Source organism: Tursiops truncatus, chromosome 5 (assembly GCF_011762595.2).
Source record: "Tursiops truncatus isolate mTurTru1 chromosome 5, mTurTru1.mat.Y, whole genome shotgun sequence".
In the NCBI taxonomy this organism is placed as follows: Eukaryota; Metazoa; Chordata; class Mammalia; order Artiodactyla; family Delphinidae; genus Tursiops; species Tursiops truncatus.
This window is the reverse complement of record NC_047038.1, coordinates 32,411,812-32,436,027: the sequence shown is the minus strand read 5'-3', so window position 1 is coordinate 32,436,027 and position 24,216 is coordinate 32,411,812. Positions and strand designations below refer to the sequence as shown.

The 24,216-nt window shown below is 39.0% G+C and overlaps 1 protein-coding gene and 1 long non-coding RNA gene across 2 annotated transcripts in view; one reads left to right on the top strand and one right to left on the bottom strand.

Moving 5' to 3' along the window:
- Positions 1-4,778, bottom strand: part of DKK2 (dickkopf WNT signaling pathway inhibitor 2) — a 102,281-nt gene extending 97,503 nt beyond the window's left edge. The window contains exon 1 of the mRNA XM_019927773.3: positions 3,827-4,778. Coding sequence (XP_019783332.1) covers positions 3,827-4,048 — 222 coding nt within the window. The 5' untranslated portion in view covers positions 4,049-4,778. The remainder of the gene's footprint in view (positions 1-3,826) is intronic.
- The window catches only part of LOC109548741 (uncharacterized), a 410,920-nt gene extending 387,045 nt beyond the window's left edge, over positions 1-23,875 (top strand). The window contains exon 9 of the long non-coding RNA XR_012331917.1: positions 20,677-23,875. This is a non-coding gene — a long non-coding RNA (uncharacterized lncRNA). The remainder of the gene's footprint in view (positions 1-20,676) is intronic.
- Positions 23,876-24,216: the final 341 nt, after the last annotated feature.

Sequence of the window (24,216 nt, the reverse complement as noted above, 5' to 3'; positions counted from 1 at the left end):
CCAGGAAGCTTATCTACCTTTAAAATATAATCATTTTCCACAGTTCTCATCATAACTTTTAAAAATATTTCAAAATCATACAGCATTGCGTTCAAATTAATCTGCCAGTCTAAGACGAAGTAAGGGGTAAAGACTAAAAGAAGCTATTACAAACACATTCAAAAGGTTTTTCATTCTCAAAAAAGAAAAATCACTGTTCATTTCAAGGGTAAATTAATTTTATAAATTGCTTTATTTTTTAAAAATCTGTCTTTAAGGTGGCCTGTAAAAATTGATACCTCACGCTCCAGAGGTGATGTTGAACAACAATGTACTTGATCAGAATATATTTAAGTGCATGATATTGAATATTTTGTTTAATAATACTTTTGATTTAGAAAATTTGCAAGTCTCTTTAGAAATTGAGATATATAAATATTGATATATATGTTAGGAACAGTCCTACAATCTAATTTATCCCATATACATATAAATACACACACTACCTTTTAAAACACATTAATAATAGATGCAAAAGGAAAGTCAAATTAAAACATTAATGTGAATAATTCAGCCAAATAATTTTTGCTACTTCTGTATCGATTCACCTGCATGAATTCAATTTTCGATGTCAGTTTCCAATCATAACTCATAACTGCGTCTTTGAAAGCAAACCTAAGAATGAGAATTTTAACACCCCTGGAGAACAGTTCATTTTCTCTGAGCGTCCTCTAAATCTTTCCTGAAATTCAAAGGCTACTCCTCCAGAAGTGATTTACAAATGATTCACCTTGCTGACAGGACAAGTAGAATTCCTACTAATTAGAATGTTTTCTTCATATGAAATCAGCTACGGTGAATCAAGAAAACCCTGGCGCCAATTTAGTCTCATTTTCACTTTTGTAGGTTAATGAATTATTAAATTTCTTCAGTAATTTCTTCTGCAATCGCAATAAAGTTTTTATTTTAATTCTCTATTCTGAAAGTAAATCAGGAAAAACAGACCATTATTCAGTTTTCACTTAAGGAAAAGGAGACCAAAGGCTAAGTTTCTGATATGCCTACTTGAAGTTATATCTTACAGTCTCTGGTTCCTGTACCTCTGAAATGCATACAGTTCAGTATCATCAATCAAAGATTGGGGACGGGGAGACAACCAGACTTAATAGGCCTAAGGATGACACTACATAATTAGCTAGTTTTATCAGTTGGCATCTTATTTACAAATTTTCTCAATCAATCATGTTATGATGGATAAGAATGCAGTTCAGCTACATTTTACTTCTAAAGTTTTTCTCCATAAAAGGATGTGGCATCTTCCGTTTTGAATAGTCTTTCTAATTTCCATTCCATTATTGAAAATAAGAGTACTAAGAATTTTGGTAACCACATAACTAGTGGAAGAAAGAAGATAAAGAGAGCCATAAATATTCAAACAATTCCTCTTTCTACTTCAAAGAAGAAAGATTTTTTCTGTTTCTTCCTTCATAACAGTACACATTTTAGATCACCCAATAAACAAGTGAGAAGCTAGAATATACAAAAGATAATCCTTTTATTTCCCAGCTATCTTACTGAGTCAACTTAATGTTTCAATTCTATGTTACCATTGTCTCTAATAAGTTGTAATTTTCTCACAAACCCAATGTCAAATTTTAAGGATCCTGTATTATAGTTAAGTGAATATAATGAAATATATTCCATAGGACCACTAAGTTATGGAAAGCGTACAAGACATTCAACTCAAAAAAGAAAAAAAAAATTCAACTCATTTATAAAATAAATCAATCTTCAACTTGAAGACATGCAAAACAGAGTCACAACCTCTTTAAGGAGCAGATATTTGGAGAGATAGAAAAATAAGCACACCTATTTTATACATATTTATATACAGATATGCTACCAAAACATAAAGGGTAAGCCAGGTGCTGGGATGCATCTCACAGTCTAACCCATGTAACCCTATGGCTAGCGGCAGTGCTGACATAACTGATGATCTGACTGAGGAACATCAGGTGTTACCCAATGGTGACGGAAACAGAAAGCCCTTTGCAGAAACTCACAGAATGTACATGGATTAGAGTCAAAAGGAACCTCAAAGATTTTTGGGTCCATCCCTCTGTTCTTGGCTAAACTAAACCCAGCTCTTTTCAGCAACTGATAAGGTTGAATTTGAAGTCAGTAGCATTAGAAAAAAATCTAATGACTTGGACTGAGAGCATCCTTTCTTTCTAATCTTTGACCCATAACATTATGGACTTCTAAGACAAGTCCATTCCTATTGAAAATGGCAGGGTGTTTCCCAAGGAAGAGAAAAACGGAATGAGAGTGGTCTTGTAAGTGTGGATGGAGATAGGTACACATGTGTGAGAATATGCACAGGACATGTATGCATGTAGTGTGTATGCAGATGTATAGTTTATTTCTCTTGAGACTTAAAAAAAAAATTACTGTGGTTGCAGGCTTTGTATTCCTTTGAGAGGATAGCTGAAATGTTTGACATTTCAAAGCCCAGGAAGCATTCTGGAACTGCAAAACGAGCAAAACTCTCCCCGTGAGAGGGCACTAGGGGGCCAAGCGGAGCAGAATCTTCCCTCGCTGTCCATTCAGGACAGCCTTGGTTGTCAACCTTCGCTCTGCCGCCTGTGCTGGGGGCAGGGGCAGTGGAGGACGCTGGGGGCAGGGGCAGCGGAGGACGCCGAGAGCGTGCACAGCAGCTGCAGCAGGATCCTCTCATAAAACAAGGAAACCCAGGATCTGTGGGGCAATGAGCCGCCTTTACGGGTTGACAGTTGTGCTGTGGCTGTGCCCGTGCTGCTTGGCAAACTGGCTTTCGGTTTTGGCTTCGCAAAAAAGGAGCGGAAGGGGGAGCTGTAGTGGTTCCCAGTGCCCGCAGGGCCCCCTCTCCTGGCCGCTGTGTGCTGGCCACAGTGGGTGCAGAGTGTGCGCACTCGTGTCTCTCTGTGTCTGTTTGTGTAACTGTTTGCATGACTGTCAATCTATCTGTCTGTGTGACAGAGAAACAAAGATGCTCGTGGAAAGTTCCCTCTGGAAAATAAACCTCGGGAGTTTTCCTTGCTATTTCCCAGGCACCCTGGTCCTCCGTAACTATGATACTGCTATTGTCGCTTCGTTATTTTGTTTCCTCCAGGATGATTTATATCCAGGAGTGAGAAATGCACGTTTATTGAAGTTTTCTGTATGTGACCTTACTTCATGGAAATGAGAAAGTGGCTGGGAAGGAAGGAGAACCTGAAAAACAGTAAATTCCCTCTTCGGATTGTGAAATGAGACAGTTAAGAGCCCAGAAACTGGACTCAGACTGTCCGGATTCAAATCCCGCTCTGCCACTTTCACTAACTGTGTGCCGTGGGCAAAGAGCTTCTACTCGGTGCCTAAGTTTGTTCATTTGCAGGATAGGGATAGTAACAGCGCCCAGCTCATAGGGTTGTGAAGATTAAATATACGTAAAACGCTTAGAACAGTACCTGACACATAATAGTTGCTGTGTGTTAGCTATTAAGATCATCCTCGACATCCACTGTGTTAAATGTGGAGAAGGACCATTCCGGCCCTTTCCCCCATCTGTACGCACTAGATCTCCATACATGCCCATCATATCCCCAAGCAAAGATGAAAAAGTACCCTCCCCCACCCGCTCCACACCCTCCAGCACTCGCAGTCACCCAGCCACCCCCACCAGTGCAGACGTGCATCTGCGAACCCCTCCCCAGCCGTCCTGCGCGCCACACCTGGGGGCGCACTCGGGGGCAAAGGCAAACGAAGTGTCGGAGAGCGCCGGTCCCTACCTCTCCTAATGAGGAGTGCATTGGGGGTATTTTCCTACCTGCCCCAGGTTTTTGCCCTTCTTACTGCCGCCGAAAGCCAGTCCTTGGTATGTGCCCGCAGATCGATTGGCGGCCTGGGCTGGCGTCTCCCCGCCCAGAGAGGACTTGATGGAGTTGAGTTTGGCCCGCGAGCTGCCGAACTGGGAGCTCTCCACCATCAGCACCGCGGCCAGTAGGAGCAGGCAGCGGGAGGAGTCCTTGCCCCGCATCAACGCGGCCATCGCCTGGCGAGGGGTCCCCAGGAAGGGGCAAAGCCCGCAAGGGTGCGGGTACAGAGGGAGGGAGGACCCCAACACGGGGTCCTACGCGCGGGGCGCCGGGACTCGCAGACTCTGTTTCCCCCAACCCCACTTGGCTTTGGGGGCCCAGCACCGTGTGAACTCAGTCTCACGCCTCAGACCGGGAGGGAGCGCGACCCAAGCAAGACCTGCTTCTCCGCCAGGACAGGAAGTTCTGCAGTAACTGGAAGCAATCAAAGGCGAGGCGCCTTCTTGCCAAGGAGGCGTGACCCGAGGTGCAAGAAGCCCCAGCGCCACGGCCCGCACCGCTTCCGTTGCTCCTTGCCCCGCACCTCCGAGGTCCCGCCCGGTTCTCCGCGGTCCAGTCCTCCTCCCAGCTGCTCAGGAGGTCCACATTAGTTCCTTCTCCTTCGGCCTCTGTTGCGTTTTCTCTCCTCTTTTCCTTCCCTACCCCTTATGTCTCAACCTTTGCAGGACATAAGTCCTCCTTTTCAAAGTTAGCGGGCACTATATGGGGGATCAGGAACCGCCCCCGGACAAGACCCTTGAGGTCTGAGGCCAACCAAGGTCCCGCACGCGCGCACGCACAGGCGCCCCGAAGCGTTGTTCTCCGGGTCACAGCCCTGCAACAGCCAAGCGCTGCCAGGGACGCCGCGATGCCCTGGGAACTGTCTTGCGCTCCACGCGGTCTCCCTCTCTGCGTCTGCTCTCTCATCGCCGCCCCCTTTGCTTTTTATAGCTTCCCACAATGGGTTTGTTTTTTTTTCCCTCCGCCCCCAATTCAATAGTGACAAAGAGTGAAAACGTATCTATCACCCCCCACGTTCCCGCCCCCCTCTTCGCTTTTCCCTGCGGCTTCCCCGCCTGATTCTCCCTCGCCCCCTCCCACTGCCCTTCCACCGGACAGCAGTTGAGGAAATGGGATTCACCCCCAGAGGAACAGGCGGGGTTCTGATTATTCCTGACAACCAGCCACTCCCGAGGATGGAAGAACCTTTGCAAACAAACGGATGGCAAATGTGGAAGTGGAGAGGGGCGAGCTGCCACCTCGCTTCGGGACCGCCAGCACCCCTCCCCAACCCACCTCCAGTCCCTGACTCCTGGAGGAGCACTGGGAAAGCCCTACAGAAGACTGAAAGAAGTGAGCATCTGGGCATTAATGGTCTGTGTATGCTCAAGTTGGGTTTTAGCCTGTGCCTCCCAGTGGATGTGTGAGACTGGTACTGTATTGGTGCGCCAGGGAGTGCCCAACCGATCCAAATGGGACTTTGGGAAGAAAAGTACCGGAGAAGGGGGAAAGATGCTCCTATTCTCCCTCTGAGAGGCGTTTAGGACTTTCTGGTCTCCTCCTCGTCACCCTCCAGTCCCCCTCCCCACCACAGAAGCAGCGTTTGTCTACGTCTCTGAGGAGCTGGGAGCAATGGGGGTCCCCTGAGTACCTTCCGAGCTTTGAACCTCACAGCTCTACCGGGCATCTTTACTGTCCCAGGCAACTCCCCCCTTTGCAAAGAGGAAATCCCAGACAGGAATGAACGGGGCGGCAAGGGAGTCTTGGAGGTTCTGCTTTCTGCCCCTTAGCCTCTGGGAATTACATGCGAAGCCTTTCCTGCGAGACCCGAGGCTCCCAGGGTCCGGTTCCCTTCTGTGGGAAAGAGGCTCAGAGAAGGGCTGGAGCGCGCGGGTGTGCGGCGCTTGGGGGCGCCAGTGGCAACCGCTGGGCAAGGCGACGAAGCCTTGCCGGAGACGAGATGAGGGCTGTCCCAGGCAATCTCTGGGACTGGAGATGTTCAGCGGCAGTAGAAAGCCAAGGCTTCCAAAGCAACCCAAGCGCTTAGGAATTTGTTGCATTTCTCCTTCTCTGGTGCGCTAACATCTGTGCACAGAGAAATCGAGGCTGTGCAGTACAACTTGACGGCTAACAGCTAGGGGAGGAGGCTGTTCTTTCTAAACACGCTCTAGAATCTTCAGACATGAGTTCCTCAGCTTTCACACCTGATCCTGGCACACACCAGCACGGACAGTGCGGTATACCGTCAACAGTTGCTAGGGAGTGACTCCTTTCTTTTCCACCAAAAGGGCTGAGGTAGGTCTAAAGTGTGAATTTGTAGCTGGGTTCCCGCAGGCTGCACCAGCTTTGCATATTTCTCTGCCCTGTTCTGTCTGTCTGCCAGGAATTCTTCATTTTCTGAACGACTTTTTTCTATTTGAATGCACAAGCAAGAGGTGATTAAAACTTGAGGAACCCTCAGGCATGTTTTCTTATCTTTGGATTCCCTTGTGCTTCCACAGGGTAGAGATTTTCAGGTTAAAAAAAAATTTTTTTTTTCACTTTTTAAAAATGTGCCCAGGAATGGATTTGTAAGGATTTGTAAGCATTCCAGGCACTAGTGGAGGGCAAGGAAACTGACTAACTTACACTCTACAGATAAGTACTTGGGATTCAATGCTTAGACTTTACACAAAGGTGTATCTTTTGCCTTCATTGTGATTTGCCAAACAGAAAACATGAGAGAAATGGAGAAAATTAAGTTAGGAGCCTACTGGTTTGGATATTTTTCAAGAGTATTTTAGAGCAAAAGGAAAAGAGAGCTAAATATGTAAGCAAGAAATCACTCTACCTCCACTTGAAGAGTGTGGGAATCCACCAGCTGCTGAAGAAACAACTCCAATGAATCAACAGAAAATCTGAAGATACTTTGCCTGTTTCTGTTGGTTCCCTCTTTCTTTACCACCAACCCAAATAAGATACCATACAGTCAGAACCCAACTCCTGTCATATGCTAAAAAGAAATAGTGTACAATTCAGCATATGTACTCTCAAGAAACCCTTCAGCTCTAGATGTCAGGATAAAGAGATTATCTCGGAGGTTCACAAAGGACCCTACAAGTTCCAAAAGCAAACTTTACAAATACAGTTAAAAATCAAAGTTCACATGAAAGTTACTTTCACAAACATTGTCCCTTTTCTATAAAACAAAATCACGCTATGGAATCAAATGCTAAAACATATACAACTACACCTTAGGCTAAAAAGGAAATAAAAACTAATTTCATTCATGGTCCAAATGCTCTCTGTAACATTGTATAGAAGACAGAAACAGACACACGTAACCCATATGCGGACAAGTAGGTATGCGTGCACAAAATCAACTAACTGCAAATAAACATAATCCTTTGGATTACTGTTTTAATCCCACATGTGTTTTCTCATGTGTGTTTTCATAAGTATGAAGAGACAAGCTTCATATTCTACTTGGAAAAATAGATTTTTTATGCCTTTTGTATAACATCATTAGGGAGTAAATCAATAAAAGCAACACTGTACAGAAGTAAAGATAGGGTCCTCTTGTCCAGAAGGAAGTGCCTCTGTGGACACTTTCTCCTTTGGCCATCATTTCCCACTTCTCTTTGCTCCTCAGCTGTGGGGTGATTTCAGTTCCATAGAAAAACCACAACTGACTCAGCAGTTTCTTCTGGGTCCTGGCTTCCTTCTGAATACTTAGGGCCAAGGTAAGCTAAGTGTACACCTCATTGCCTTATTCTTGTTTTTCATCCTATTTGCCCTCTCCCTGCATTAGTAACCACTTCCCACAATAGTGTATTTATCAGTTGTTCATTTATTCACTGTATATTTATTAGATTTAGGGCCTTGAGGATACAAAAGTGAGTAAGTCAGGGCCTCGGCCATGGAGAGTCTTATGGTCCACTGTGAAGGCCTTGACTTACTGAAATCTGCCTCTACCCGTCTCAGGAGCTGCTGCCATTAGCCTTCCTCTGTTCTCATCCACCACTGAATTCTGCCAATCTCAGTCTCTCACAGGGTATCTGGAGCTTCCAAGCTGGATTGAATTCATATGACTATGGGAATAAAAATATTAGGAATGTCCCCCAGAGTCCTTCCTTCTCTCATAAGTTACATGTACGTTTTAGCAGCACACAGGGAGACAATATTCCCACATCTGTGGTTAAATGCAGAGAAATGACACTAGATGTGGTCATTTGGGTCATTTTAGGTAAGTAAGAAGTACGGTACTCTGGCAAACTTGGGAAGGGACGTTAATTTTTAGTAGGTCCCATAGGCCCACGAATCTTCTTGTTCACACAGGATGGACATGAAACATCTCCATTATTTTTCGGTTTTAAAGGATTTGGAATATATGGCTTTGTGTGTTTCCTCTCTCCATGGTAAACCAGCCTACCTGGTCTTCTATTCTAGTAGGACTCACACTTTGGATCTTATCACATGAGAATTTTATGTTTCTCACTGTCTAAGGGAAAACAGTACCATGTGCTAGCATCAATTACATTTTAAATAATTTGTGATAAATGAATATTAGCAATGGTATTGTGAACATTTTTAGTGTCTCTTGATAGGACTAATTTACATACAAGATATGAAAAATTGCATCTCCTATTCTATCCCTGCCATAGTTTCACCTGTTAACTCTCTTCCAACTTGATCTCCTGGACAACAGGTCCAGTGAATAAGAAAAGACCTCGTCACTCACATTTGAGGCACTAGCTGTGTTTGACCCAAACGTGCACAAGTGAAATGGTTCAAGGTTATTTCAGAGTAAATCAATCAGAAACATAATTTCTTAGCCAGTGGCTTGATTTTTGATCCTTGACATATCAGTCATCTTCTCAATACTTTACCTGCCGCCCAAATGATAGAAACTTACTGAACAAATCCCTCCCTTACAGACTGAACCCAACTAATAAAAAGCATGCAAATGATAGAGTCAGAAACTCAGGGAGACAAACTTCTGTTGATTCTTGTGCATATGGGTGACCTTAGGTAGAACTGAAATTAGAAATTATCTCCAAACGTTTAACACCAAACCTTTCCCTTTATGATGCACAGTTTCTGCTTCTTCTATACACTGCATATCCTTCTTGGTGGCCCATATACCCCTACTGCTGAGCTCTGGCAGGCTGTTCCAAGATTCATTTTTGGAAAGAGTACTATACTTGGTGGTTTGGAAAATATGTTTAATTCTTGAGAGAGGCTCATTGCAAGAAATCTCATCTTGAACAACAAAACACACAACTTTTAGATAATCTAGACCAGTAGTTTCCAAATTCTTTTCCTTAGATCTCCAGGGTTCTGTAGGAGTCTGACAAGGAAGTTAGAACTGCTGTTATCTTTGACAGGACCTCATGGGAGAGGGCTCCTGCAACATGAATTTTTAAGTGTCTATCTTGTTACTGTTTTTATTTGGGGGAAGGTTGTGTTGGTTGGTTTTTTGGCTTTAATCAACCACACAGATTTGGATGCAACAATGAGTTGGGCAAAATACTCTATGAGTACTCAACCTGCCAACAAGATGGATTGATTTCTATCCTGCTATTATTGCAGATTATTGCCAAAATAAACATTACTCAGATGGGGAAACTATTGAAAATCTGACAATTTTTCTAGTCAGATATGGTCATTTGAAGTAAGGCATATTAAAAAATGGTAGGGCAGGGTATTTAATCCAGTCATGGTAAAATGTGTTTGTTCCTGGTCAGTTATCTGAAACTATGAGTAGTAAACATAGAAAAACTTCAACTATAAAACAAATTATGGCACAGATTGAAAAATAATGGGAAAACTATTGGCACCAACTAAGGAAATATGTTCCTAAGTGGCAATTTTAAATCTGTGTTTGAAGCATAATCATGCTTGCTAACAGGGAATGTAAATTGTGTTTAGTTTATTTTCCAATGATCATTCTGCAATAGATCGTACCTTTTGATACTGTGGGAATAGGCTCCAATGCTCAAAAACATCTTGAGGTATGAAAAACTCAAAGTATTAAAGTTCAATCAGTTTAAGGAATTTTAAAGGTAACTGGCTTGGAAGATATAGTAATAATAAAAAAATAATAATAACCAAAACATACTGAATGCTAACTCTGTGCTAAGCTTGTTAGGTACTTTACATGTATTGCATGTATTATCTCTTATTTGTATGCCTTAGTTCATGCCTTTAAAACAATGTCCAGTATTAAAATAATACTGAGCAAAGAGTAACTTGCAGCACGGCAGGCCCTCATTTGTACTTACAGATGCCCAGTTATGGCAACAATGTGGAGTGCACCTAAGAAAAGGAGAATTCATCCAAAGAAAATGGAGGTGGCTTTGCATCACTGCAGCAGGACTTAACACTGATTCCTCTAAAAGAGCCAAGATAAATCACTTGATAAAGGGCTACAAATAACACCAAGAATACAAGTAGATGAGTACATATATTGCAGCTTTGACCAATATAGTAAAGCCTCTTGGAAGGTGAATGATCATAGAGTAGAAAACCAAAACAAGACTCTCTGCTGTAAGGATGGTGTACTCACCTGCCCAGGCTGATATAACAAAATACTAGAGACTGGGGGGTTTAAACAACAGAAACGTATTTTCTTACAGTTCTGGAAGCTGGAAGTCCAAGATCAAGGTGTCAGCAGGTTTGGTTTCCTCTGAGGCCTTTTTCCTTGGCTTGCAGATGGCCTTCTTCTCACTGGGCTATCCCTCTGTCTTTGTCCAAATATTCTCTTAGTAAAAGAATACATGTCATATTGGATTAGGGCCTACCCTAAAGACTGCATTTTAACTAAATTACCTTTTGAAAAACCTCATCTCCAAATGCAGTTCCATACAGAGGTACTGGGGGTTAGGGTTTCAACATAGGAATTTGGGGAGGGGGCACACAACTCAGCCCATAATAGATGAATTTATAGACAGTGCATATAAAACATTTGAGGAAAGAGTAACATTTCTGGAACTCTGCCAGAGTTCCTGAACACAATGTGGGAGATGTGTCATATGTCCACTTAAAAGTGTTATTTAAAAAATTTTCCTATTACCATTTTACCTCTAACCTGTGTTAATGATATTAACTTCCTCACCTTCTTCTGGGTGAATTGAATATGAATGCAGCTGACTGCATCTGAAAGTGACTGTCAAGTTTCCACTGGGGCCCTGAAAAAGAACACAAAAAAATTCAAGCTATTTGCCAAGAAGATAAGATCATTTCTACATTTAAAAACAGCACTTTGTTAATGAAAGATGGAAACACTAAAATACAGGAGTATATATGATACAAAAATGAAATTGTTGTAGATCAAAGAAAAAGGAAGTGGCCATCAAAAATAGAGATCTAGGGCTTCCCTGGTGGCGCAGTGGTTGAGAGTCCACCTGCCGATGCAGGGGACACGGGTTCGTGCCCCGGTCCGGGAAGATCCCACATGCCGCGGAGCAGCTGGGCCTGTGAGCCATGGCCGCTGAGCCTGCGCATCCGGAGCCTGTGCTCCGCAGCGGGAGAGGCCACAACAGTGAGAGGCCCGCGTACCGCAAAAAAAAAAAAAAAAAAAAAAAAAAGCAAAGGGAAAAATAGAGCGATCTAGCAATCAGCAAGTTGTTCTGTTACTAACTTAATTTGTCCATTTATTTAATTTGATTTGTTCAATTTACTCAGTAAATTAATAGTTACTTAGAATCACAGTACTTTTAATTCATTCAAGGCAGTGCTAAATATGTGGAAGCAGAGGGAATATCTGATTTCATTGAAACTGCTCATGGAATCATTTTTTAATATATGTGCACTTTGACCACTTAGTTTTAAATTATTAAGAAATCTGAGTTAGAATAAGTTCAAATTTCATTTAGTTTTTTTTTTAGTTGGTCCTTCTGAAATCCATAAAATGTGTCTACAGCCATACCACCCTGAATGTGCTCGATCTCACCTGAAATCCATAAAACGCTATGGATTTAAAATGCTAAAGAATATATGTGCAGATTTGTATATACCTAAGATCAAATAATATCTCCTAGAATGTAACAACTGTTTCCATGTTCTAAAATTGGGTTAGCCTTGTTCTCCAATACCAATGTGTATTTTAATTAACAAGAAAATGACATTCTTAAATATTTGATCAAGTTTGCCTTTTAGGTATCAAAATGTATTATATAAATATAATCTTATCATGTTATAGAATTGTTCAAATTTTTAAGCTATCCTATTGCTCTATAATAGTGAACATATTTTCCCCCTTCCAATTTACACTGGAGCTAGCACAGGAGTCAGGGGTATGCCAACCGGGACGCTTTCTAACATGAAAAGCCAAGATACATTTATAATCTTTTAAGCACCATTTTCAAGTTCACAGAATTACATGATTTTTCTTCTATATGTTTGCATAATTCTAGGAGTTCACTCATTAAAAATGCTCACAATTACAAGTTCTGATCAAAAGTTATTTTTGTTACAGTCCAACACTCTTAATTCTCTTTAGCCAAGTGTAGATACACCTAAGACTGTTAATTTTAAGTTAATTTGTACACTGTCACTCATTTGTAACACGCTTTCTGAATATAGCAGACATGATCAACTGATTTCTTTTCCAGTGGCCATTGATGTTAAAATGTCCCTAAGGAAACCACTCTAAGCAGTGCCTCTAACTGAGACCATATATATGGGGGATGGAAATTGCAACCCATCATGATATTTTTCTCTGATAAGAGCTCCTGTTAACTGTTAGAAATGGGCTTTAAAAAAATAAGTGATCTTACATAGTTATTATTAGTCTACAAGACTAAGAGAGGTCTAAGTTCATGTAGCAGAGGGCAGTAACACACATATATCCATGGTTAGAAAGATGAAGAGCTAGAGATTATTACAAAGTAACTTTTCTGGAGAAAAGTTTTTAAAGGCCATTCTTGTACCACTATTATTAAATGGAAGAGAACTGACAAACAAATTCATCTACCCCTCTAATGAAGAGGTTGTGATACCTTTCAAATCTCAGATTGCCAAGATTGAAAAGAAATAAAAATCTTCCCCTTACCCAACTATACACAAGGAGCCATCTTCCTTTGTCAAGGTCTATTCAGAGATGCCCATGTGGCATTGAAGTCTGCTGTAAAAACTCTTCCACACCACTCAGAAACAAAGGCAAATAAAGTGTTGCTAGCAGTCCCATGAATGTGCAGAATGCACTGGAAATAAACAATACCTGCTTAATCTCACTTACCACCACTTTATCCTCAAACTTTCCCTGGCTACCTAAAAAAAAAAAAAAAAAGGCAACAAAATCTGAAGACCTCAGTACTTAACCCTCCTTTAGTTCCTCTGACTGCTCACCGCTGTAAAAATATTTGCAACTTTTTGTCTTGAGTTTTTAAAAGGTTATTTCAACAAACTGCTTCCCCCCTTACTCACTCTGTCCTAACTTTACCCTTTGTTTTACTTCCTTCAATAAACCACCAAATAAAGCAGCCCCTGACACAAGGGGATAGACAGTGTTATTCGAAAAGTCTGTAGGTAAAACTATGAAGGTAGAGTCTGGGAATACACGATGGAATAGTTTTTAAACTCCTGCTTTACAAAACCAGAAAAAGATACTAGGATAACAAAACCAAAAAAACACAGACAACATCTACAGTATAATTAGGCAACATGGTGAGTGAACAAAATCATCAGTAGTTATAAGGCCCACACAATATCAGTTTCCGTGAAAAAGATGACAGTAAGTCCCCTACATATGAACGAGTTCTGTTCCAAGAGCACATTCATAAGTCCAATTTGTTCATAAGTCCAACAAAGTTAGCCTAGGTACCCAACTAACACAATGGGCTATATAGTACTATAATAGGTTTATCATACTTTTCACACAAACAATACATAAAAAAACAAACACAAAAAATAAAACATTTTTAACCTTACAGTACAGGACCTTGAAACATACAGTAGTACAGTACAACAGCTGGCATACAGGGGCTGGCATCCAGTGAACAGGCAAGAAGAATTACTGACTGGAGGAGGGAGAGGAAATGGGAGCTGGTGGAGCTGAAGGATCCTCAGCAATAGGAGACGGAGGGCAAGCTGCAATCTCACTCCCACCTGACGCTGATGGTACAGGGTCTGGTTCCTTGCTGGATTCAATTCTATCTACCCTCTTGAAAAAACCGTCCAGTGATGTCTGGGTAGCAGCTCTTTTTTTCTTGTCGTAGATGACACAGTAGCACTGGATTGCATTCTGAACGCACATTCGCATCTTTGTAAGTTCGCAACTTGAAGGTTTATATTTAGGGGACTTACTGTATTGAGGGAAAGCAATGGAGCTCTGAGAACAAGCACAACCTCAAATCTTTATCTGGTCCTCATTGGAAAAAACCCAACCAATCTGAAAATAGTATACCAAACCAGGAGGGAATGGGTTCTGCAGGCTCTAAATCAAGGAACAAAGCCCCTCAATGAAGGGCAACTTCCGGAAATAGAATCCAAATTGAGCAGGCCAAGAACAATCAGGACAAAAGAAAAAGTCTAGATAAAAATGAGCAAAGGGTGGAAGTGGATCTCAAAAATATGAGGCCATTTTTAAAATCACTCTGTAAAAACAACAGAAGAGGGGCTTCCCTAGTGGCACAGTGGTTGAGAGTCTGCCTGCCGATGCAGGGGACGCGGGTTCGTGCCCCAGTCCGGGAAGATCCCACATGCCGCGGAGAGGCTGGGCCCATGACCCATGGCCACTGAGCCTGCGCGTCCGGAGCCTGTGCTCCACAACGGGAGAGGCTACAACAGTGAGAGGCCTGCGTGCCACAAAAAAAAAAACAAAAAAAACAAAACAGAAGAGGGAGTACTAGAGCAATGTAGCTAGAAAAGTTATTTTGGCCCAACCCTGTCTCTAAGAGCAAATTAAAACTTATTTGAATTAAAAATGAGCAACAAAAGAGGATTGTGGCCCAATCCTATATAAATTCAATATGTAAAAAAAGAGAATAAGGATTAGAAGAGCATCACTGCCTGCAAGCAGAAAAAATACCAAAAACCAAACAAGCAAACAAAAACAATACCCAGTAAACACATAAAAAGAGTAACCTAATATTCCAGAACACACTAAAGGAAATTAAGAAAAAAATTGAAGCTATCAAAGAACATCATATGTCAGAATTTGAAAAACTCTAATAATATGTTTCAAGAAAAGAAAGATTTGAAAAGATATGTAGCAAGAAAAATCACTTCAGAAATGAAGCCTGAATGAACCTCCTAAAGGGAATCTTTAGGAGAAATATCAGATGAAAAGGAGGGACGTGGATAAATCAAGAAATAAGGAAAGAGATCAAAAGAGTTCAAGAAGGGGAATTCCCTGGTGCTCCAGTGGTTAGGACTCTGAGCTTCCACTGCAGGGGGCTCAGATCTGATCAGAGAGCTCAGATCTGATCCCTGGTCTGGGAACTAAGATCCTGCATGCCATACAGTGCGACCAAAAAAGAAAAAGAAAGAAAGAAAAAAAAGAGTTCAAGGAAACTAATAATAAATATAGAAATAGGAAAAGCTGATTCAACATACTTATAATAGTTTTCCCAAATAAGAAACCTAGGCAATGGAACAAAACAAACACTAAATAATTTAAGAAAATGTTCTAAAATAACATGAACCGAAAGATTTGAAATTACATATGATAATGTTACATAGGAGAAAGTCAACCCAGAATGGACAACCCCGTAACATATTCTAGTTAAACTACTGAACTTGAAAAATAATATCCTTTGGCCAGTAGGCAAAAAGATCATGTCACTTTCATCAACCATCTTTTATACTAGGAGATAATTAAGTAACATATTTAAGACATTCAGAGAAAGAAAATGTGAACCGAGGATTTTGAAACCAGGTAAACTGATCTTTATGTACAAAAGTTCCAGACAAAATGGTTTGTGAATCTGAGGGGTCAGGGAATATTATCACATAAGCCCTTCCTTAGAAATTTACCAGAAAATAAGATTTAGAAAACCACAGTGACTGGGGAGATATTGAAATAAAGAGTGGCGTTAAAAATGCAATTACCTGTAGAGCCTAGACTACAGGATGGTTGGTCTTCAGTGAGAGACACAGTATTATATAATGGCTATATGCAGTAACAAGTAACAGAAGAGAGAGAGAGAGATAACAACACTTGTGAATATGGATGTGAAGAAATCTTCAATAGTCGTAGTAAACAAAACAACAGTCCTTTTAAACAACATACCATGACTAAATGCGGGTTTATTCAGAAATGTAATGTACTTAGGAAATCCATTAATATGCTCCATCAGTGTAATAGGGCTAAGAGAATAATATGATCACCTCCATAGATGCAGAAAAAGCATCTGGCAATAATCAGTACTATTCATGTTAAAAATTACCCAACAGAATGGGAATTTATGAAGATATATTCAGTTGACCCTTAAACAACACAGGTTTGAATTGCCCAGGTCCACTTATACATGGATTATTTTTCCAATAGTAAATACCATAGTACTACAGGATCTTGGTTGGTTAAATCCTCAAATATAAAGGAACTGTGAATACAGAGGGCTGACTATACATTATACTCAGAGTTTTTACTTCACAGGGGGTCAGTGCCCCTAATCCTTATACTTTGTTCAAGGGTCAACTGTCTAGGTCTAAGTCTAGGCCTAGGTCTAGGTCTAGGTATATATATAGGTTTAGGTCTCGATAAAGGGATAGAGATAGAGATATCATTACAAAAGTTGGAATCTTTACTTAATAGAATCACTTGATGCTTAAATGAGAAAGTCAGAAGTAAGACGAGGATGATCACAATCTCCACTACTATTGAGCACTGTGCTATTGGTAATAGTCATCAGCTGAGCAACAGAAATCAATCAGGCATAATCCATAAGAATTGGAAAGGTTAAAGTAAAACTACCTCTATTTGCAGATAATGTTAAGTATGTATCTGGAAAACTAAAAAGAAAAAAGGAATTTACTAAAGAATCAGTTTTTAAATTTAATGTTCAATCATCTGTAGTCCTTATATACAAGAAAAAATTGTTTAGACATTATAAAGGAAGTTTAGACCCCATGTCAATTGCCAAAATCTAATCATACAATTCTTAGGTATAAACATAACCTGATATGTACAAAAAATATATTTTTGAAACCTAATACTCCTGAAAGATTAAAAAAAAAAGTGGACTTAAGCAAATGGAAAGTAATACAATATTCTTGGAGCAGAAGACTCAACATTATAAAGATGTCAGTTATGCCTGAATTAATAAACTTAGTATAATCTCAGTAAAAATACATCATGTTTCTTTGAAAGTTGTTTTTAAAATTCTTTGGATTAAAAATCTTTCAGGAGAGTAAACAAGAAAGTTCAGGAAAACTCTGAGAAAGAGCAGTAGCGATTAGAGAGATGGAGATAAATCTACCAGAAATTAAAACCTCTAAAAGAGGCATTGGTTTGTTACTGGCACATAAACAGACATACAGGCCAACATGATACCACAGAAAACTCAGGAGTATACCCAACTGCATATGGACATTTAGTATATGATAGAAGCAGCAACCCAAATCAGTGGGCTAAAAGATGATTAGTTTAACTAGATAATATTTTTTTAAAAAGGTAAAACTGAATCTATTCTTTACAGCCTCACAGATAAATTCCAAATGGATCAAAATTTTAAATGTAAAAAAAATAATAAAATAATGCAAGAGGTAAAAAGAAAACATGGATGAATTCCTCCACAAACTGAATTCCTCCATAACCAGGGAAATGCTCTTCTGACTTAAAATCCAGAAGTAATAAAGGAAAAGATTAGAAAATTTGATTTCATAAAGATCATTTTTTCATAGCAAAAATCACTATAAACAAAGATAAAATATTAATGACAAACAGGAAAAAGTAATTGGATCTTATATCAGAGATAAATGGTGACTATCCCTAATGTGTAAAGAGCTTCTAAAAGATGGAAAAGTAAAAGTCAAACAACTCTACAAAAAAAAATAGCCTAGAGATACAAACAGAGAGTTTAGAGAAAAAAAGTCAATCGGCTTTTGAAAATATGAAAAAGTGCTTGCACATAATAAGAGAAATACAAGTTAAAACTACACAAATATATGATTTCTTATCTATAAGACCGCAAAAATCCAAATGTTTGATAATACCTCTACAGCAAGCCTGTGAGAAAACAAGCACCCACGTTGATGGGAATACAAAATGACAGTACCCCATATGGAGGGGAATTTGGCAACCTAGTAAAACTACACATGCATTTTACCTTTGACTTAGTGAGTAATCCCACTTTTAGGAATCTTTTCGAAAGATACACTAGCAAAAATACACTAACACAGGGTGTTTACTGTAGCACTGCCTGTAATATCAAGGGTTTGAAAAGAATCTAAATGTCTATAAGTAGAGCACTGGTTGAATAAACTCAGAACATATCCACAATGGTGTTCTATGTATCTGTAAAAAGGAATAAGTAATATATTTAATATATTAAATGGAGTGACCTCCAAGATGTATCATTAAGTGAAAAAAGGCAAGATGGAAAATTGTGTACTATCATTTAATTAAGAAGGGGTAGTTACAAATATATATCTGTAACTGTATCTCGATCTTCCTTTGCTTATGATTTAAAAAATAATAAAGACAAATCAAGATACATATAAAATGGAGGACAGGAATAGGGTGGAGGGGACCATGCGTAGTAACTAGCTTATTATTTTTTGAAAATGATAAAAAAAGAAAAAATAAGCATTTATTCTGCTTTTCCTAGTCTCACCATACCTCAGGGTAACCAAATAAACTATCAAAACGTTTTCTTCCTATAGGGGTTAATAGATGACAGAATTAGAAGATCATCACCACTGCAATCCTTAATGAGTTATGGAATCTAGGCAGTCATCATCAGTGTTTGACATTACAGAAACTGAGACAGCCAAATATGATACGCTGCTCGATGGCAGTACACATTACAGTGGACCCTAGAACAACATGGGTTTGAACGGCACAGATCCATTTACAGACCAAGTTTTTCAATAAATACATACTACGGTGCTACGCCATCTGAGTTTGGTTGAATTGGCAGATGTAGAACCAAGGATAAGGAGGGCTGACTGTAAAGTTACATGTGGACCTTCAGCTCTGCAGAGGGTTGGTGTCTCTACCCCGGGAGTTGCTCAAGGGGTCAGCTGTACCACCTATCAAGCTGTCTTGCCAAAAAATTGAATCTGAATTCGATCAAGCCTCTAGATTGAAGTATGAATTTTCAGATATATAGGGAATGGAGGAACATATTAAATAGCACGACGGGGATGAAATCGGTAGAATCCTGATCATGTGCAAAACTCTATTTAACAAATGGTTCCATTTTTATGAAGCACAGCAACAACAACAACAAAATGCAAGGAAAGAAGGATGACAAAGGAAAGATAATTAAGACACATTAAAAAATCATAATGCATGGATATTTGGATCTGATTTAGGCAAACAAATTGAAAAAATTATATGATGGATACTTGATAAATTTAGGAGCTATTGTTAATCTTTAAGGTATGATAATGGTTTCTGTAAATGAGTTTTCTTAGACAGTCCTTATCTTTTAAAGATACACACTAGAATATTTACAAGATGAGATAGCTTTATGTCTGGGATTTGCTTCAAAATAATATCAGGGATGGGTTTTGAAAGTGTTGAAGCTGAGTGATGTATGTATATGAATTCATTATACTCTTCTGTTTTTTTAGTTTTGAAAATTTCCATAAATAAAAGTGACAACAGCAACAGCAATAAAAATTTTAAGGCAAAATCTCCAATTATAAAAGCAGGTGGCCTTTGGGGCAAAGTATCTTCATGAATATTGATTATATCGTTTTATATTCTTCTAAACTCTTCAAGAGAACAGAAAACACTGAAACATTAGAGATGTAACTTAAAGTCCTCATGAGGAATTAACCTCTTCTAAATGCTTCTGCCATGGCAAGTTGGCTTCAGTGCCACTATCCGTTTATATTTCTTACCAGGAGATATATCTAAAACAAGCACGTTTTGACTTTTTTTAGGTGGCATCCAATTTCAACAATACTTTTTGTTTCAATAATAACACTTCAGACAACGTTTCCTGATTTAGTTTGGAAAAAAAACAGTGTATTCAGATCTCAAAGTGTTGTATTTTACAGTATGGAATAGATAACTGTAATGCAGGTTTAGAAGCTAGAGAAGAATAAAAGAGACTGTCCCATCAATAGTTGTATAAGAAGATAATTCCTATACAAAATAATGCTACTGATAATAGAGTTTACCTTTGAGAGTTAAGTTTTACAACTGAATTAAACTTTTTAAGAGGAAGTTAAGTGTCCACTGAGTGGACACTTACTGAATTGGATGCCTAGACCCCCACCTCTTTCTCAGAGAACCATTTTCTCTGAAAACAGACTCCCAACTACAGTTCTTTTTTTTTTTTTTTGTATTGTATGGTATGTGAATTTTTTTTTATTTAAGTATAGCTGATTTACAATATTGTGTTAATTTCAGGTGTACGGTAAAATGATTCAGTTAAATATTTTTTTCAGATTCTTTTCCATTATACGTTATTACAAGGTAATGAATATAATTCCCTGTTCTACAGAGTAAATCCTTATTACTTATATATTTTATGTACAGTAGTTTATATCTGTTAATCCCATACTCCTAATTTCTCCCTCCCCCTCTCCCTCTCCCCTTTGGTAACCGTAAGTTTGTTTTCCATGTCTGTAAGTCTGTTTCTGTTTTGTATATAGATTCATTTGTATTATTTTTTGGATTACACATATAAGTGATATTATGTAATATTTGTCTTTCTTTCAGCTGCAGAACAAGGTTTCTGGCAGTCATATTGCTACAACACCATCTGCCTCTCTGGCCACACAGTACTTAGATTTGGTGTCACATCTGATCTAATAGGGCCAGTGACCCCCTTCCTTCCCTGTGAAACTTGGAATTAGCACTAAAAATAATAGTCTAATTTTATGTGTGTTCTTCATAAAGAAGATGCAAACTCAGAGCCTGTGGGTAATGTTTTCTGTCTTGTGAACAAGAAGGAAAGAAAGTTAGTCTTTGGTGAGAGATTGATGCAGATGAGCAGAACGAGGTGGAGAATGATGGAGAGAGGGGTGATGTTAAAAATGCGAGATTAGGTTTCCTTTGCTGTGCAAAAGCTTTTAAGTTTCATTAGGTCCCATTTGTTTATTTTTTATTTTATTTCCATTGCTCTAGAAAGTGGGTCAAAAAAGATCTTGCTATGATTTAAGTCAAAGAGTGTTCTGCCTATGTTTTCCTCTAAGAGTTTTACCATATGACCCAGTCATCCTACTACTGGGCATACACCCTGAGAAAACCATAATTCAAAAAGACACATGCACCCCAATGTTCATTGCAGCACTATTTACAATAGCCAGGACATGGAAGCAACCAAAGTGTCCATCAACAGATGAATGGATAAAGAAGATGTGGCACATATATACAATGGAATATTACTCAGCCATAAAAAGGAACAAAATTGAGTTATATGTAATGAGGTGGATGGACCTAGAGTCAGTCATACAGAGGGAAGTAAGTCAGAAAGAGAAAAACAAATACCGTATGCTAACGCACATATATGGAATCTAAAAAACATGGTACTGATGAACCTAGTGGCAGGGCAGAAATAAAGACGCAGACATAGAGAATGGACTTGAGGACACGGTGGGTGTGGGTGGGAAAAGGAGGCTGGGACGAAGTGAGAGAGTGGCATGGACATATATATACTACCAAATGTAAAATAGATTAGCTAGTGGGAAGCAGCCGCATAGCACAGGGAGATCAGCTCGGTGCTTTGTGACCACCTAGAGGGGCGGGATAGGGATGGTGGCTCAAGAGGGAAGGGATATGGGGATATATGTATACTTGTAGCTGATTCACTTTGTTGTACAACAGAAACTAACACAACATTGTAAAGCAATTATACTCCAATAAAGATATAAAAAGAAATAAAATTTAAAAAACAAAAATAATGAGAGATTAGTTAAATGGATGGATGGATAGATGGATAAGTAGGAAAACAGATAGATAGAGATAAAACCATAGAGATAAATGAGTAGTTATCACATACAAAAATATCTCCAAGTTATATAGTTAAATGAGAAAAGCAAAATGCAGAAAAACATACTCTGTGTTCGTGTGTGTGCACACAAGCTGAACATTTAAATGAAACATACTCCTAATATGTTGGGTTCACCATGGAAAGGGAAGTAGGATTGAGGGAAATAGGTTGGTGAAGGTACTTTTTATTATATACATTCCAATATTATTTAAATTTTTATAGCTCATTTGTGGTTTTTTTTTGTTTACGTAAGAGTTAAGATATACTTATATTCACATATTACTTAAATGGGTAGAAAAACAAAATTTATAACTGTTAATATCCAGGAAACGCTGAGCAAGAACTCAAGGCCTAAAGGGGAACATTTTTTACTTCAAAACAATTAGTAAAAGATCTAAAATTCTATCAAATAAAAAAAACGATCATTTCTTAACTTTACCACTAAAAGAAACAAGTAAAAGCATAAGACCCATTTTTGGAATGTAATATTTTATTTCCTTTCATAGACCTGCTCTCTTGTGTTTACTTAGGCTTACACGAAATAAATTGCTCTTCTCTAAGCATTCACAGTCCCTGGAAGAAACAAGCCATAAATTGCATCATTTAGTAGCAAAGGCAGGGCTGGGAATAAACGCTCAGGACAGAAAATCCAAAATGTATTACAGTTATCAAGAGTAGGGACTCCTCTGGTTTTGTAATTTTTTTCCAAAATACTTTAGCTCCATCCACTGGGTTTCATATTAACAAATGCTTATGAAATGATTATATATACAATTGCTAAATGCCAAACACACATAGCAAAAAGTAATCTCAAATAAATTTCATCAGCTACTAAGTTACTTCACAATGATGCCATCAGACCTTTTCATTTATTTAAGATTTTGGTCAATAACTGTTCCACAGTTGCCCAGCACATCAGTGGCCAGGTCCAAACTGAACTTTAACTCGACTTCACTTAAGCTCTGTTTCCAACAAATTCCACTGAGCTAAGGTCTGCATGTTTTCCTTCTTGGACACTAGAGGGAGAGGGAGATTGTCTGCAGTTATCCACTTTGAGGCATATTTTGCAGCAAGGCCTTTTTATCATCATCCAGTCTGTGGCTACATACAGTCACATGGCAGCTTCCCACCCTCATGCCCGGTCAAAAAAACACATTTTTGAGAATGCTCTACTAACATACATGGGAGAAACACCAATCTAGGAAATAGTTCACATTTATTTAAAAAATGAGATTATAAATTGAAGAAATTTAAAATAGGTAAGACTGACATCACACCAAAGGAGACCATAGCTCAGAATTTGTTAATCTAATCATAGTTACAGAGAAAAATACATTAAAAAATGTAATAGCGAAACTTTTAGAACCTCAGAGGATACAACCCATTTGTAGTCAAGCATTTTGGTAGAAAATATATAATATCCTCTGTGTTCTCATCTCCCCCAACTCTCCTCCTCATTCATTCACTCCCAGTACACCAGCCTCATTGCTGGTGCTGAACCTTCCAGACACATTCCCACCAGGAGCTTCTCGCTGGCTGCTCCCTCTGCCCATAGCTTCCTCCTGCCAACATCGTATGGCTCACTCCCTCAGCGGTTCAAGTCTTTGCCCAAATGTCATCTTCTCAGTCAAGTCTACCCTACTTAAAACTGGACCATTACCGCCACATAGCCTTCCTTATTTCTGTTAACTTATTCTATATTTTATTTTTGCCATAGCATTTGTAAGTTTCTATTATCCTACATATTTTACTTATTTATTATGTTGATTACTGTCTATGTTCTCCACTAACATGTAAGCTCAATGAAGGTGAGGATTTCAGTCTATTTTACATATCAGTGTAGCCCAAACACCTAGATTAATGCCTGGCATGTGGAAGGTACTAAATGTTAAAAGACTTAATTAAATCTTCTTCAGTTCAATTCAATAAAACATGATTGCTTTGTACTTGAATTTAGTAATATTTTTCATGATCTCAACGTCTGTTATTGAATGAGTTTTTTTTTTAACCAGAAGAACTTGTAAAGATAATAACATAATCCGTTTGACACAGAATCTGACTCCACAGGCACTGATGGTAGCTATCATGTCTTGTCCTCCTTGTGGTTTGGCACTTGAAATCCCTTCATTTTTTTAAACATCTATGAATAATAAACCCTTTTGTAACTTTTTTCTCTTCTCTTATATCTGATACAATTTATCTGTATTTTTCCATTGGAGTTGAAGAAGTATAAATGATGACTTAGAGCTGGAATAACCATAAGAAAA